This window comes from Leptonotus elevatus, chromosome 8, assembly GCF_054856555.1.
Source record: "Leptonotus elevatus isolate MCC_2025b chromosome 8, RoL_Lele_1.0, whole genome shotgun sequence".
Taxonomy (NCBI): Eukaryota; Metazoa; Chordata; class Actinopteri; order Syngnathiformes; family Syngnathidae; genus Leptonotus; species Leptonotus elevatus.
This window is the reverse complement of record NC_141246.1, coordinates 16,151,079-16,168,422: the sequence shown is the minus strand read 5'-3', so window position 1 is coordinate 16,168,422 and position 17,344 is coordinate 16,151,079. Positions and strand designations below refer to the sequence as shown.

At 40.1% G+C, this 17,344-nt stretch overlaps 2 protein-coding genes across 2 annotated transcripts; both read right to left on the bottom strand.

Moving 5' to 3' along the window:
• On the bottom strand, nucleotides 1-8,083 carry LOC147169954 (uncharacterized). Its single transcript, XM_086082066.1, has 9 exons — nucleotides 6,019-8,083; nucleotides 4,705-4,804; nucleotides 4,077-4,145; nucleotides 3,885-3,992; nucleotides 3,660-3,792; nucleotides 3,131-3,245; nucleotides 2,479-2,600; nucleotides 2,122-2,205; nucleotides 1-389 (listed from the first exon to the last, which is right to left on the bottom strand). Exons 1-9 carry the CDS (start codon nucleotides 8,049-8,051, stop codon nucleotides 304-306), a joined length of 2,850 nt encoding a protein of 949 aa, XP_085938192.1. The 5' UTR covers nucleotides 8,052-8,083; the 3' UTR covers nucleotides 1-303.
• A 1,170-nt stretch (nucleotides 8,084-9,253) lies between these two features.
• On the bottom strand, nucleotides 9,254-17,104 carry LOC147169953 (uncharacterized). Its single transcript, XM_086082072.1, has 10 exons — nucleotides 16,954-17,104; nucleotides 13,548-15,630; nucleotides 12,233-12,332; nucleotides 11,605-11,673; nucleotides 11,413-11,520; nucleotides 11,188-11,320; nucleotides 10,548-10,662; nucleotides 9,895-10,016; nucleotides 9,537-9,620; nucleotides 9,254-9,333 (listed from the first exon to the last, which is right to left on the bottom strand). Exons 1-10 carry the CDS (start codon nucleotides 16,988-16,990, stop codon nucleotides 9,254-9,256), a joined length of 2,931 nt encoding a protein of 976 aa, XP_085938198.1. The 5' UTR covers nucleotides 16,991-17,104.
• Between the last annotated feature and the right edge of the window lie 240 nt (nucleotides 17,105-17,344).

The following is a 17,344-nucleotide window of genomic DNA, read 5'->3' as shown; positions in this document are numbered from 1 at the left end:
TACAAACATTGGATTTTATTCAGTATACTGTACACAGATTTACAGAAAAATGTACAGTGTATGCATTAACACCGAAGTCAAAATGAATACCAGAAAATACTGTAACACTGCAAATGACATTCAAAATATATATACTGTACATTGGAAAATGAGGTTTATCGAATTAGTTTGTTAATTAATCATTTGTTAAAGTCAGATGCGAACACTATGTTGTGGTGCACTTCATTCCATGAACATATTCAGTTAAATAAAATGCGGATGAAACAGATGCTGTGCAGCAGTGGCAGTAGGTGTGAATTATACTCAAGCTGTAGCACGTAGTAGACACGTTGCAACCATTGTGAAGACGATGAAAAAGATTTGGGGAGCCAGCTGTCCGCACGCACTTCCTGGAAACGTGAAATCAGGGTTTTCACAAAAAGGATTAAACTTTTTCTAAATCACTGAAAATCTTATTTTATTGTCTTTTCATTTCTTTCCTTCTTTCTACAGTATATTACTTGTCATGGGTGAGTCGGAGTCTGTCCCAACTGACTTGGGGCAAGAATATTATCTGAATATTATTACAAAACATGACTTGCTTAAACCTAGGGCTGGACGATTTTGCCTAAAAATAAAATCTCTGATTTTTTAAACAAATGTTTTTCTTCCTGATTTTATATTATTATTATTATTATTTACATAAACCAATAACTTAAAACGTTTTGCTTTTATTTGATCAGTTAACAAAAGTAACCATATTTCTTCTCTTGGAATCAATGTGCAAAACTTCTACCTTGAATCAAATAATTCTGAAAATGTAAATCTATGTGTTGATAAAGTAGAAAAGTAAAACTTTTTTTTTTGGCAACTTTGTTTTAAAAGCTAAACAGTACTAATTGTGTACCTCCAATATGAAACAAATAAACATCACATTTTGGCTTTAATGTAGGGACCGAGGTCTGAGTTTGTCATGCCCTCCAACCGTCTGCTGATTTTACAAGTACTGTTATGTAAATTGAGGTGCCTGTTTTGCCATGACTGGCAAATTTCCTTTTAGCGTTATTTGATTGGCCAGTCCCCGGAGTAAGAAAGTGTTGGCATGCCGTAAATCGGCTATTTTACCGTGATTAGGCTGCTTCACCGTTCACCCATCCTATAGATCTCCTTTCACTTTTCAATTTTTTTTGTCACTGAAAATTGGCTGTTATCAGCATTACCAGCCCACTATACTACATTTCATAAGGATTTTATGACGACGCAGAGGCTGATAAGCGTCACGTACACGGCGAGTGAAAGTAAGCTTGTCTTTCATACCGGTAAGTGCTTGCAAAGCGAGTCCTTCTTGACTAGATAGCGTACATGTTGCGACCACGCAGCGACATAAACGTGCACATTTGTGCTATTCACATAAGCTAAGTAAATGTCTATAAGCAATCAGGATAAAATATCCAATTACAGCAGGCTAAAGATTTCTCGCTCCGGTGATTGATCAATATTGGAGCCGTTAAGAGCAAAACTATCGCTAGCATTTGAGTTGCCAGTCACGGCAAAATAACCACTGCCTAAACAAATGGCGTGGGGCGATTTGAGCATTATACTTGCGGCTAGGTAGCATGAGTTGCACATACCTGACTTCTCCCGTTTTCAATAAGTGGTGAGATCGAGTCTTATTAGCATCTTATTGTGTCCCTTTCTTGTCATACGTGCTTCCTTGTGTTAATAACTCCTCCACGGTAACATGGTACACTGTTTGTGTTTGTGTTGTTTGCTGTTGTTGAGTTCCTCTCGTATGGAGTGTGTGAGGACACGACTAGCAGAGCTAAAGCTACGGAAGCCCATGGGGGCGAAAGCCGCGGGCGCGGCGCAACAAAAGGGGGGGAAAAACTCGATGTTATAATTTTTTTAATCGGCCAAAACAAAACACTCAAATTAATTAAAAAAATCGATTTATCGCCCAGCCGTACTTAAAACACAATAATTGCATAAAATACTTGATTATCTGGTTTTGTAACGCAAATCTTCAATATTATTCAAATCATCTTGCTCTCATTGATAGTTTTCATTGATAGCAGATTTAGAGTGGTGTTTCCATCTGAGTTATACTTGAATCTTTGGTCATATTATATAATGCACACTTACTGGTGTTGCACTCTTCTGACTCTCGGAATCTGCCCATCAGTTCACTGGTTCTGACGGAGTCCAAAAGATCTGCGTCGACATCCCCTGAAAACAAAAGACAATATTGCTACTTATTGTCACATGCTGTAAACTATCCTTACTGATGAATTAAAACTCATCAGGTGCAGGGAGATAGGCATCAATATTCATTTCCAGGATTAGAATAGTTTATAGATCTTACTGAGAATTAGATTGCAAATATAATTTTGTTCTATTAGAGGAAGCTCACAACATACTGTATATTTTAAAACGTCTAACAAGAGCCTACTTATTTTGTATTGTTTCGTACGTCTTATTGCTTGGAGGATAAAAGCATACCTGATATCATGAAGCTTACTCGCTCGCATCCTCTACTCTGAGGTGTGGGAGAGTCGCCCAAAATGGTTACTGACGCTGTTTCCATCTGCACGACACGGGCAACAAGACTGCGGAATTCGTATCTGGTGAAACAAGACAAAAAGAAAAATACTTGTGATAATGGTTTGTTTATGATAAGGGCATGATATGAAAACTTTAAAATGATTTAAAAAAGAATAATAATAAAAATACATATTGTAGAGAATGCAATAAGTCAGTCAAGCAGAGCAAATACAAATTAGAATAATACAGGCTCAATAAAGAGGAAGTCAACTCAAAAAGTTTCTTACAATAATATGTTGTATGCGCCCCCGTTGACTGAAAATGACATGACAGTTGCTCAGAGCTCAGGTAACGACCAATCATGGCTCACCTGTTTGATGAGCCGTCATTGGTTGTTACGCTAGCCCTGAGCAACTGTGATGTCATTTTCACTGTGACAGTATTTGACAAAACGAGATGGACAAAACGGGTGCATTTGTGCTGCTTTAATAATATTCCACAAACACAATATTAATCAGAATATCATGTTTAAACTAGTGGGGCTACATTGAACACATTGTATAGAAAATGTTTTGGTTGACTTCCCCATCAAGCATATTTTTACACTTACCTGCTGAAGTTTTGAACACTGGGGAAGGTCTGGTCTGCAGAGGGAGATTCTGCGATGATGTCAGCGCATGCAATGATATTCTCACCATCCTTCAGCACCAAAGATCTCTTAACCACTGTGAAAATAAGTTAATGTTTTTAGAGCATAGCATTTTCACTTACTTAAAGGTGCATTAAGGAGTTTAAAATGTTCATATTAAAATATTTTTCTACATCATTCATGCTCCAACAATGCACAGATGAGTAAAGATCCACAATACACATACGTACCCATATAGAATGTTATATAACTAAACAGAAACTGGAATCGCTCTCATTCAACTTGTTTTAAATCCTGTAAAGGTGTCTCTATTGCTTCATTCTCATTCAAGTACACAGTGGGGTTTCATCTGAGTTAGTTAATGGCAGTTGGAGAGAAGCCATGAAGTTGTTGCACTTGCAGGCTCTCTGAATGGCCTCATTTCGTTGGTTCAGTTGTGACAAGAACGTTGCATAGTCATAATAAATGCCATCAGGGTGTGCGTTGTCACCTGTGTGATCCCCCGATAGCTGAATGATGCTGTCAGTGTAGAGCTGTTCCTCCGTCAGGCTGACTGCGCCGTGTCTTGCAGATAACTCCCCAACCACACAGCTCAGAGGGTAATTCAAAGAGCAGGTAGAACTCTAAAAAGAAGGAAAAGTTTCAATATAAATGCATGAGTTTCATGGTTAAGTGTAGATTAGCCATCACAATTAAAGAAGAATTTAAGTCTTACCATTGAGGTCATGTTAAAAGGATTATAGGCTCCTTGGTAATTGGTACATTGACTGCTATTACTGGCGCCGATGAGGTTATTTGATATGAAGAGTGATGCCTCCGTGAGCTGCAAAGAGACATTAAAACAAAAACCAAGTATAAGTTGCATGCACTGTCTTTTTTTTTTTTTGCACAGGTATGCAATGCTTACATTTGCAGATCGTAGATTGACCTCCAGGGTGGTGTCGCCGCTACTTCCATCAGGAAACATTTGCTGGATCTGGAAGACATCAATCAGAGATAGATAATTGCTTTGCATTCATTGCTTATTAAGCATAGTAAACATTGCTGTGCTCTCCTAATTCTGTGCTCTGCATGCTTTAAAAAGCCAAAGCAGAATGAATCCTGATTTAAAAAAAAATTTTTTATGGTAAATCATTTTTATTTTCTCCAGACACCTCACATGTAACATTACTAAGTTGTTGGCTCATTTCCGTAGATGCTGCAGGACTCAGCACGGTGTCTCTGAAGGTTGGCTGACAGACACAGCTGTTCTCCTTTTGAGCTTCATAGTTCACAGGGCATTTAGGTTCTTCCCGCCACCAAATGAATGCTAAGTTAAAATACTGATCTCGATCCTTTACCTCCCTCGTGCAACCTACTGTACCGCAGGTATAATCAATTCCATATCTCACATATTTTTGTGGCAGTTTGGCTAAAGTTACGGCTGTCAATGAGGACTGAATTGTACACATTTGTGATGAATTGTTCTGTCAAATTTTTCCACATACGCGGTGAGCTTCAACCAATCGGAGCAAATGCAGACTTTCAATGCTTACCATTCTGACGGTCCCATTTAAAGAGCCAGTAAACACAGCCTTGGCAATGGTCCATTGTCCATCTGTATTTCTGACAGCGGATACGTCAGCACATTGCATTCTGTGAAAAGGTGCATGTTCGTGCATATAAATGAATGAGAAAGGAAAGGGTGGTTTCACATAAGATTCAGTGAATGAAGAATATGCATTATATTAAAACAAGGGGGATCTGTTACAAAGTACATGCCATTTGACACTTATGACTGCCGACAAAAGGCAAGTCAAATCTATTTCCCAACAGGTTTGCCTTTGTGGTGAACTTACATGCCTACTCATTACATTTTTTACAAGAGTCAGGATTATAAGCACATGTGTGCAATTGAAAAAAATCATAACTTTCTAGAAAATTATCTCCTGATAGTTTCAATAGTAGTTACCAGAGTTGGGCATTCAGTCAATATCTGTCTCTTTTTTTTTTATGATTGACAAATGACGGGAAACTTCGAAAAATTGATGGACTAAGCATTGCTGGAAGTGGGTTTTTCGTCTGTCAATTTGCAAAGTGCCCATTTTGCTGACGAATGACGGAAACATTGACGGACGCCCATTTCGCTGAGGAATGGCGAGCGACGGATTGATCATTACAATGTGGTTCGGCTTGAAATATTGACGGATCAACGACGATAGAAGGGTGTCCCGATTGTTATCGACTGACAAATGGTGGATGCTCAAAATTCATTAAAGGGGAAGTCAACCGTAAACTTTTCTTGACAGTATGTTATATGTGACCTCACTAATCTAAACATGACATTCTGAGTAATATCACATTTGTGGAATATGAATAGGAAGCAAAATCCAGCCGTTTTTATCCATCTCAGGGGGTGGCCATTTTGCCACTTGCTGTCGACTGAAGATGACATCAATGTTTCTCAGGGAACGATTAATGACAGCTCACCTGTTTTCTGAAGCTAAGCTGCGATTGGTTGTTACTTGAGACCTGAGCAACTGCGATGTCATTTTCACTCAACAGCAAGTGGCAAAATAGCCGCCTTCTGATACTGATTTAAAAAAATTGCTGGATTTTGCTGCGTAACTCGTATTCCATTAACGCAATATTAACCAGAATATTGTATTCAGATTAGTGGGGCTGAATATATTATTGAATTATATAAATATATATTTTTTTGACTTCCCTTTTAACGCGACCATCTCTGGTAGTTACAGTGACTCATTTAGTTTTAGGAGCACAGTTTTTACTTTGTCCCACCCTTTATTCATTCTGATTGTTTCAAACCCTTTAATGGACACACACCCATCAACACATTGTGTTCTCACCTTGATCCATTAGTGTAGTGAAGCACAACAGATCTTCCCACGATGCTGTAAGGCCCAGTTAATGGTAGGTTGCTGTCTACATGGATCTCCTCCAATTCCGTCAGTTGAGTCAGCAGCCCAAATTTTCCACTAATATCACCTATTTCATATTGGTCAACTGTGCCAGTTCCAGAATCAGGGGACTGTGAAATGTTGACCGACAGCGGGTTGTAGTGACCTCCGATGTTTGCAGCTGAGCATGGTACTGTGCTGTTTGGTTTGATGGGCAAAATGTGAACATGGTAGCCACCGGCCATGGCATTCAGGTTGGACAAGGACACAGATACATTTGTGGGGCCATTAGGGACAGACTGGCTGAACTCAATTTGCCCTGTTGACATGCCAGGGCCAAACCAAGGTCCAAGGCTTGCTTTGGGTACACGCACCATAGTAATATTTGCACACGCAATCCTTGGCGCCCCTCTTCCTCCCTCATGTATGACCACAGAACGACCAATAATGCCTGAGCCCTGCAACCAGGAAGTGACGTCAGTGAAGAAACTTTTTGATTCGACGCCGCCAACTCTTGCACTGATGTTGAGGGCCCTGTGTTTATTGGCAAAGTCTCCAACTTCACAGGCTATTGGGGTGGATGGACCGCAGTGGAGATCATAACTATTGTCGGCTGTGTCAATGTTGAAAGGGTTCCAATGACCTCCTGTTGTGCCGCAGCGTGCCTCATCATCGTCCCTTTCTGAGCTGATGGGGTACAAGTGTATATGCCAGTTGTGGTTTCTGGTTGAGGCCATTGTGGCGTTTCCGTGTGACAAAACCACAAAGGTGGAGACATCAGAAAGGGGGTTGTCTTTCAGCTGGGTGAACCACATGTTGCCAACCAATGGGCTTCTCAACGTGGCTCTGGCGACAATGACTTCACCAGGATAGCCAATGCTGGAGCAGACATACCTGGCACCATCCAATAGGTGAATCACAATGGACCGACCAACAATGCTGTTCTGTCCAAAAAGAGGGAGGTTGAAGTCTACAAACGTCACATTCGATTCGTTTTTATTTGCGAGGGACATGTGCTTTGCACTGAGGTCTCCAACTTCGTACAGGTCATGTGTTGATCCAGGCCCACTGGGATATGTTGGGGCGCTTGTGTCGAGACCAAATGGATTCCAGTGGCCACCCAAATTGTCATTGGAACACAGGTCTATGGAAGAATTTCTGCCTGAAGGGACAGGAAAATTGTGGACATGGAAACCAGCGACCAAGCTTCGCAAGTTATTTAGGTTGAGCTTCAACTTGGTCTGATCGAAAGGGGAAGCCTGACGGAAGCTGATGTATCCATTTATCCCTTGCATATCAAATAGAGCAGTCACTTGTTTCTCTGGCACATTATAGATTTGAGCGCATATGTCGGTTGAATTTATGCGAAGGATGAGAAAGGCCGTGTTGGGGTCGTAGTCACTTAGATCCAGGCGAGATTTCCCAAGTTGCAAAGGAGTTCCAATGTTGATGACACCAAGATTTGTTAAATCTAAATTACTAGGGAGAGCATCGCAGCTTGCGGCTGAGTTCACTAAGCCAAAGAGCGTCATGGTGGTCGAGGACGCATTGACTTGACCGATTGTAACAAGATCTGCTAGGAGCCTTGCATTGCTGAGTCCAACGTTACGGCGAATATAAACATTACCGGCAATCTCTCCGGTGAACCTAGCCTGCCTTGTCACGGCGGTTCGCCCGCACCTTACAACTGTGCATACAAGACTGTTGTTGCAAGTCTGCAGAGTCAGCGAGAGATCATCCAGGTTTGAGCGCTGTTCAAAGAGACTTGCCACATTGACGTTGGAGCTTGCGGGATCAGCAGTGAATGTGAAAACACTCGAGCCAATGTTCGTTTCTGAGCATGGATCGGCAAAGTGGCCATACATGACGGGGAACACGTTGAGGGAAATGTTTAAGGGACCGCACGATCCGGCACCAGATACGTTGACCCTGGCCGTCTGGGACGTAGAGTCAAATATGACCTCTCCCATGACTCCACCCATGTTGAGTGGCGCCAAAAATTCAACGCAGGTGGCGGGACCTAAAAAAACACACACCACACAAATAGGACTTGATGGGGGAATATGTGAAAATTATAGTTTGTTATATCTGATTAGGCACAGCATTCACATCCATATTTACGCCTTAACTGTATATTTTACTTACAAATTCATACACCACTTTTATACTGTATTACTAGCAATGATACTGACACAAAACAAAATGCTTCAGACATTAATTTCATTTTGCACCCCTATAACAGCTCTTCAAGGGAAAATATGCATTGCGCAGGTATCTCTTCGTGGCAGAATTAGCGTTGGCAGAAATACATGCATTTTGTTCAGTTGCATTATATGCATATGTTCTTCCCCTCACAGTTTAAAACACGCAGTGGATGTATGAACATTTGAAATAAATTATATATGAATGGACTGGGAGAATCTTAACAAAATTGCTACCTATCACTGTGATGGCACCCTTTTCAAATACTGTATTGTTTGCTAATCATATTTTAGAAATACAGTACTAGGCAATAGCATCATTAAATGTATTTATTTATTTTTATAAGATCAAGAATTGATTGGAGCTCGGGCCTGCCCGTGCACCACCCGCGTTACAAGATAATGTGGAGGTTAGTTGTGTGTGTGTGTTTTTTTGTTGCCACTTTTTTTCCTATTCAACATTTTGGGTTGTCAAAACAATTGCTCTGAGGACAATCTTTAAAAAAGCTAGTTCTGGCCTTTTGACTTAAGCATACTTTTTTTTGGTCTATTTAAATACACTAAACACTATAAAGGACAAATGAAAAACTAATAGTATAATTTAACATGGATGAATCCTCTTCCAAGTGAACCAGGAACAACATCTCAAACTGCAAATTACACCCCATTTAACTGTAGCATCCCTGAATTTAATTATATCACTCAGCGTAGTTATAAATAACATGGAATGGAGATCTTGATGTAATGTCCCAAATGTGTACAGTAACATCTTTAGTATTAAATATCGACAAGCATTTCATAACATCTCAGTAAAATTTTAAAATAACCTAATTTCACTTTTCTTCTCCACTCAATTGTGTAGGTCTGGTATACAGCATCCGACTATCAATCCATTTTCATCCCCTTAGCCAAGGATGTGGCACAAAATCGCAACTTATTTTAGTATATTTTCATTCCTTTCTTTCTTCTTTCTACAGTATTCTTCATGTCCTCATTAGGGTCACGGGTGAGTTGGAGTCTGTCCCAACTGACTTGGGGCAGGTAGGGTACACCCTGGACTTGTCTGATTATTATTACACAACATGACTTGCTTAAAATGCAATACTTGCGTAAAATACTTGATTATCTGGTTTTGTAACACAAATCTTCAATATCATTCAAATCATCTTGCTCTCATTGATAGTTTTCATTGATAGCAGATTTAGAGTGTTGTTTCCATCTGAGTTATACTTGAATCTTTGGTCATATTATATAATGCACACTTACTGGCGTTGCACTCTTCTGACTCTCGGAATCTGCCCAGCAGTTCACTGGTTCTGACGGAGTTCAAAAGATCTGCGTCGACATCCCCTGAAAACAAAAGACAATATTGCTACTTATTGTCACATGCTGTAAACTATCCTTACTGATTAATTAAAACTCATCAGGTTGCAGGGAGATAGTCATCAATATTCATTTCCAGGATTAGAATAGCCTATAGATCTTACTGAGAATTTGATTGAGAATACAACTTTGTTCTGTTAGAGGACGCTCACAAAATACTGTATATTTTAAAACGTCTAACAAGAGCCTACTTCTTTTGTATTGTTTCGTACGTCCTATTGCTTTAAGGATAAAAGCATACCTGATATCATGAAGCTTACTCGCTGGCATCCTTGATTTTTAGATGTGGGAGAGTCGCCCAAAATGGTTACTCTTGCTGTTTCCGTCTGCACGACACGGGCAACAAGACTGCGGAATTCGTATCTGGTGAAACAAGACAGAAAGAAAAATAAAACACTTGAACTACTCATACTCGATTCAATACTTGGTATAATGGTTTGTTTATGATAAAGGTATGATATGGAAACTTTAAATGTATTCATATATATATATATATATATATATATATACATAAATATAAATCAACTCAAAAAGTTTCTTTACAATATTATGTTGTATGTGCCCCCGTTGATTGAAAATGACATGACAGTTGCTCAGAGCTCAGGTAACGACCAATCATGCTTCACTTGTTTTCTGAGTTTGTTCATGTGATATTCGCAATATGAGCCGTGATTGGTTGTTACGTGAGCCCTAAGCAACTGTGATCGTCATTTCCAGTATGACAGCAAGCGACAAAATGGCCGTCCCGTGAGATGGATAAAACAGGTGGATTTTGCTGCTTTAATCATATTCCACAAACACAATATTAATCTGAATACCATGTTTAGACTAGTGGGGCTACAAATTATTGTAAAGAAAATGTTTTGGTTGACTTCCCCTTCTTTTTACACTCACCTGCTGAAGTTTTGAACACTGGGGAAGGTCTGGTCTGCAGAGGGAGATTCTGCGATGATGTCAGCGCATGCAATGATATTCTCACCATCCTTCAGCACCAAAGATCTCTTGACCACTGTGAAAATAAGTTAATGTTTTTAGAGCATAGCATTTTCACTTACTTAAAGGTGCATTAAAGAGTTTAAAATGTTAATGTTAAAGATTTTTTCTACATCACACACCACATCATACACGCGCCAACAATGCACATATGAGTACAAAGAGCCCCGACTTTTTAACTGCAACTGTAGTAAAAAAAAAAAAAAAGAGGAAAAAAAGGTGACAAGATCCACAATGCACCTTTTAAATAAACATACATACCCATATGGCATGTCATATAAACATACTATATAAATAAACAGAAACTTGGAATGGAATCGCTCTCGTTCAACTTGTTTTTAAATCCTGTAAAAGTGTCTCTATTGCTTCATTCTCATTCAAGTACACAGTGGGGTTTCATCTGAGTTAGTTAATGGCAGTTGGAGAGAAGCCATGAAGTTGTTGCACTTGCAGGCTCTCTGAATGGCCTCATTTCGTTGGTTCAGTTGTGACAAGAACGTTGCATAGTCATAATAAATGCCATCAGGGTGTGCGTTGTCACCTGTGTGATCCCCCGATAGCTGAATGATGCTGTCAGTGTAGAGCTGTTCCTCCGTCAGGCTGACTGCGCCGTGTCTTGCAGATAACTCCCCAACCACACAGCTCAGAGGGTAATTCAAAGAGCAGGTAGAACTCTAAAAAGAAGGAAAAGTTTCAATATAAATGCATGAGTTTCATGGTTAAGTGTAGATTAGCCATCACAATTAAAGAAGAATTTAAGTCTTACCATTGAGGTCATGTTAAAAGGATTATAGGCTCCTTGGTAATTGGTACATTGACTGCTATTACTGGCGCCGATGAGGTTATTTGATATGAAGAGTGATGCCTCCGTGAGCTGCAAAGAGACATTAAAACAAAAACCAAGTATAAGTTGCATGCACTGTCTTTTTTTTTTTTTGCACAGGTATGCAATGCTTACATTTGCAGATCGTAGATTGACCTCCAGGGTGGTGTCGCCGCTACTTCCATCAGGAAACATTTGCTGGATCTGGAAGACATCAATCAGAGATAGATAATTGCTTTGCATTCATTGCTTATTAAGCATAGTAAACATTGCTGTGCTCTCCTAATTCTGTGCTCTGCATGCTTTAAAAAGCCAAAGCAGAATGAATCCTGATTTAAAAAAATTTTTTTTATGGTAAATCATTTTTATTTTCTCCAGACACCTCACATGTAACATTACTAAGTTGTTGGCTCATTTCCGTAGATGCTGCAGGACTCAGCACGGTGTCTCTGAAGGTTGGCTGACAGACACAGCTGTTCTCCTTTTGAGCTTCATAGTTCACAGGGCATTTAGGTTCTTCCCGCCACCAAATGAATGCTAAGTTAAAATACTGATCTCGATCCTTTACCTCCCTCGTGCAACCTACTGTACCGCAGGTATAATCAATTCCATATCTCACATATTTTTGTGGCAGTTTGGCTCAAGTTACGGCTGTCAATGAGGACTGAATTGTACACATTTGTGATGAATTGTTCTGTCAAAATTTTCCACATACGCGGTGAGCTTCAACCAATCGGAGCAAATGCAGACTTTCAATGCTTACCATTCTGACGGTCCCATTTAAAGAGCCAGTAAACACAGCCTTGGCAATGGTCCATTGTCCATCTGTATTTCTGACAGCGGATACGTCAGCACATTGCATTCTGTGAAAAGGTGCATGTTCGTGCATATAAATGAATGAGAAAGGAAAGGGTGGTTTCACATAAGATTCAGTGAATGAAGAATATGCATTATATTAAAACAAGGGGGATCTGTTACAAAGTACATGCCATTTGACACTTATGACTGCCGTCAAAAGGCAAGTCTATTTCTCTCCCAACAGGTTTGCCTTTGTGGTGAACTTACATGCCTACTCATTATTTTTTTTTTACAAGAGTCAGGATTATAAGCACATGTGTGCAATTGAAAAAAATCATAACTTTCTAGAAAATTATCTCCTGATAGTTTCAATAGTAGTTACCAGAGTTGGGCATTCAGTCAATATTTGTCTCTTTTTTTTTATGATTGACAAATGATGGGAAACTTCGAAAAATTGATGGACTAAGCATTGCTGGAAGTGGGTTTTTCGTCTGTCAGTGTAATTGTCAATTTGTCAATGGCAAAGTGCCCATTTTGCTGACGAATGACGGAAACATTGACGGACGCCCATTTCGCTGAGGAATGGCGAGCTACGGATTGATCATTACAATGTGGTTCGGCTTGAAATATTGACGGATCAACGACGATAGAAGGGTGTCCCGATTGTTATCGACTGACAAATGGTGGATGCTCAAAATTCATTAACTTTTCTTGACAGTATGTTATATGTGACCTCACTAATCTAAACATGACATTCTGAGTAATATCACATTTGTGGAATATGAATAGGAAGCAAAATCCAGCCGTTTTTATCCATCTCAGGGGGCGGCCATTTTGCCACTTGCTGTCGACTGAAGATGACATCAATGTTTCTCAGGGAACGATTAATGACAGCTCACCTGTTTTCTGAAGCTAAGCTGCGATTGGTTGTTACTTGAGACCTGAGCAACTGCGATGTCATTTTCACTCAACAGCAAGTGGCAAAATAGCCGCCTTCTGATACTGATTTTAAAAAATTGCTGGATTTTGCTGCGTAACTCATATTCCATTAACGCAATATTAACCAGAATATTGTATTCAGATTAGTGGGGCTGAATATATTATTGAATTATATATATATATTTTTTTTTTTACTTCCCTTTTAACGCGACCATCTCTGGTAGTTACAGTGACTCATTTAGTTTTAGGAGCACAGTTTTTACTTTGTCCCACCCTTTATTCATTCTGATTGTTTCAAACCCTTTAATGGACACACACCCATCAACACATTGTGTTCTCACCTTGATCCATTAGTGTAGTGAAGCACAACAGATCTTCCCACGATGCTGTAAGGCCCAGTTAATGGTAGGTTGCTGTCTACATGGATCTCCTCCAATTCCGTCAGTTGAGTCAGCAGCCCAAATTTTCCACTAATATCACCTATTTCATATTGGTCAACTGTGCCAGTTCCAGAATCAGGGGACTGTGAAATGTTGACCAACAGCGGGTTGTAGTGACCTCCGATGTTTGCAGCTGAGCATGGTACTGTGCTGTTTGGTTTGATGGGCAAAATGTGAACATGGTAGCCACCGGCCATGGCATTCAGGTTGGACAAGGACACAGATACATTTGTGGGGCCATTAGGGACAGACTGGCTGAACTCAATTTGCCCTGTTGACATGCCAGGGCCAAACCAAGGTCCAAGGCTTGCTTTGGGTACACGCACCATAGTAATATTTGCACACGCAATCCTTGGCGCCCCTCTTCCTCCCTCATGTATGACCACAGAACGACCAATAATGCCTGAGCCCTGCAACCAGGAAGTGACGTCAGTGAAGAAACTTTTTGATTCGACGCCGCCAACTCTTGCACTGATGTCGAGGGCCCTGTGTTTATTGGCAAAGTCTCCAACTTCACAGGCTATTGGGGTGGATGGACCGCAGTGGAGATCATAACTATTGTCGGCTGTGTCAATGTTGAAAGGGTTCCAATGACCTCCTGTTGTGCCGCAGCGTGCCTCATCATCGTCCCTTTCTGAGCTGATGGGGTACAAGTGTATATGCCAGTTGTGGTTTCTGGTTGAGGCCATTGTGGCGTTTCCGTGTGACAAAACCACAAAGGTGGAGACATCAGAAAGGGGGTTGTCTTTCAGCTGGGTGAACCACATGTTGCCAACCAATGGGCTTCTGAACGTGGCTCTGGCGACAATGACTTCACCAGGATAGCCAATGCTGGAGCAGACATACCTGGCACCATCCAATAGGTGAATCACAATGGACCGACCAACAATGCTGTTCTGTCCAAAAAGAGGGAGGTTGAAGTCTACAAACGTCACATTCGATTCGTTTTTATTTGCGAGGGACATGTGCTTTGCACTGAGGTCTCCAACTTCGTACAGGTCATGTGTTGATCCAGGCCCACTGGGATATGTTGGGGCGCTTGTGTCGAGACCAAATGGATTCCAGTGGCCACCCAAATTGTCATTGGAACACAGGTCTGTGGAAGAATTTCTGCCTGAAGGGACAGGAAAATTGTGGACATGGAAACCAGCGACCAAGCTCCGCAAGTTATTTAGGTTGAGCTTCAACTCGGTCTGATCGAAAGGGGAAGCCTGACGGAAGCTGATGTATCCATTTATCCCTTGCATATCAAATAGAGCAGTCACTTGTTTCTCTGGCACATTATAGATTTGAGCGCATATGTCGGTTGAATTTATGCGAAGGATGAGAAAGGCCGTGTTGCGGTTGTAGACACTTAGATCCAGGCGAGATTTCCCAAGTTGCAAAGGAGTTCCAATGTTGATGACACCAAGATTTGTTAAATCTAAATTACTACCTAGAATACTAGGGAGAGCATCGCAACTTGCGGCTGAGTTCACTAAGCCAAAGAGCGTCATGGTGGTCGAGGGCGCATTGACTTGACCGATTGTAACAAGATCTACTAGGAGCCTTGCATTGCTGAGTCCAACGTTACGGCGAATATAAACATTACCAGCAATCTGTCCGGTTAATCTAGCCTGCCTTGTCACGGCTGTTTGCCCGCGACTTACAACTGTGCATACAAGACTGTTGTTGCAAGTCTGCAGAGTCAGCGAGAGATCATCCAGGTTTGAGCGCTGTTCAAAGAGACTTGCCACATTGACGTTGGAGCTTGCGGGATCAGCAGTGAATGTGAAAACACTCGAGCCAATATTCGCTTCTGAGCATGGATCGGCAAAGTGGCCATACATGACGGGGAACACGTTGAGGGAAATGTTTAAGGGACCGCACGATCCGGCACCAGATACGTTGACCCTGGCCATCTGGGACGTAGAGTCAAATATGACCTCTCCCATGACTCCACCCATGTTGAGTGGCGCCAAAAATTCAACGCAGGTGGCGAGACCTAAAAAACACACACCACATTAATAGGACTTGATAGGGGAATATAAAATAATTACAGTTTGTTATATCTGATTAGGCACAGCATTCACATCCATGTTTACAACTTAACTGGAAATTGTACATACAAATTCATACACTACCTTTTATACTGTGTTAAGCAATGGTACTGATAAAATATAAATCGCCAGAGTCATTGATTTCATGATGCAATTAATTATAAAAGCTCAGAACATGTTCAACAAGTTCGTATTTCTTTAAGTGAAAGTGAAAATATGTATTGAGCAGGTATCTCTTCTTGGCAGAATTAGTGCCAGCACAAATACATGCATTTTGTTCAGTTTCATTTACATGTATATGCATATGTTCTTCTCTCACAGTTTAAGACACACATCGAATGTATGAACGTTTGAAATAAATTATATATGAAGGGACTGGAAGAATCTTAACAAAATTGCTATATGTGATGAGAACCATTTCAAATACTGTGATGCTTGCTGGTCGTGTTTTAGACATACAGTACTGTGCTATAGATAGATAATATAAATGTGTTTGCTATCAAGATCAAGAATTGATTGGACTCATTCGTTATAGAGCTCGGGCCTGATGTGGAGATTAGTTTTGTGTGCGTATTTTGTTGTTGTCTAAACAATTGCTGTGAAAAATCATTAAAAAAAATAGTACAAGTGCAAAACTAATTGAATAATTTAATATGGGTGAATCCTATTCTAAGTGAACCAGGAACAACAACATTTCAAACTGCATGATTTAACATGACAAATTACATTCCATTTAACTCTTAATGCAGTTATGTCATTCAGCGTAGTTATAAATAATATCAAATGGGGATCTCGATAAACGTCCCCAAATGTTTACAGTAACATCTTCAGTATAAATATCAACACGCATTTCATAACGTTTAACTTCATTTCAGTTGTCTTTTCCACTCAGTTGTGTAGGTCTGATATACAACATCCATCTATCAATCCATTTTCATCCCCTTAGCCAGGGACATGGCATAAGGTTTTTGTATTATTTTGCGTTTTACATCTATTACATAAAATGACTGCATTTAACTCCTCATATGAGCACAGCAAGCACACATTTTTGTTGACACACTGCAGCAAATCACATGCAAATTATGAATGAGACAGACATCTAATTGTTTTACTTTTGCATATCCTCCTTGAATAATAATCGGTCAGTTAACTAATTAGCAAGCCAATTCAAGGTTACTAGAACACTAGCATACCTCTGTGATAAATTTAATTCTGTAAAAGTTAACATGACAATGCTGAACACTGACAATAATGAGAAATATACTCACCAGTGAAGCTAATTAGGAGAGCTATGAGGAGTCTCATGATGGCGGAATGAAAACAAATGCAAAATATGTATGTGTGTGCAAAAGTGGGTTCCCTTGGAATGAGTCCTGTGTGACTGGTTTGCAGAAATGTGCAAGCCTCTCTTATACTTCAATAATTGTGCCATCTGTCTGTGTCAGCCTGTGATTGGTTATCAGGTCCGGTTCTGTTGTGTTCTTAATGAAAGGGGAGGGTTGTAGCCAATGTGGATGGAGACCGCCTCTTCAAAGAGAACATTTGCACAGAAAGGTATTCAACATTTGAATATGCTCAACAGCAATGAAAAGGTAAAAAAAAAGGTTAAAATAAATTATTATTATCATCATTATATATATATATATATATATATATATT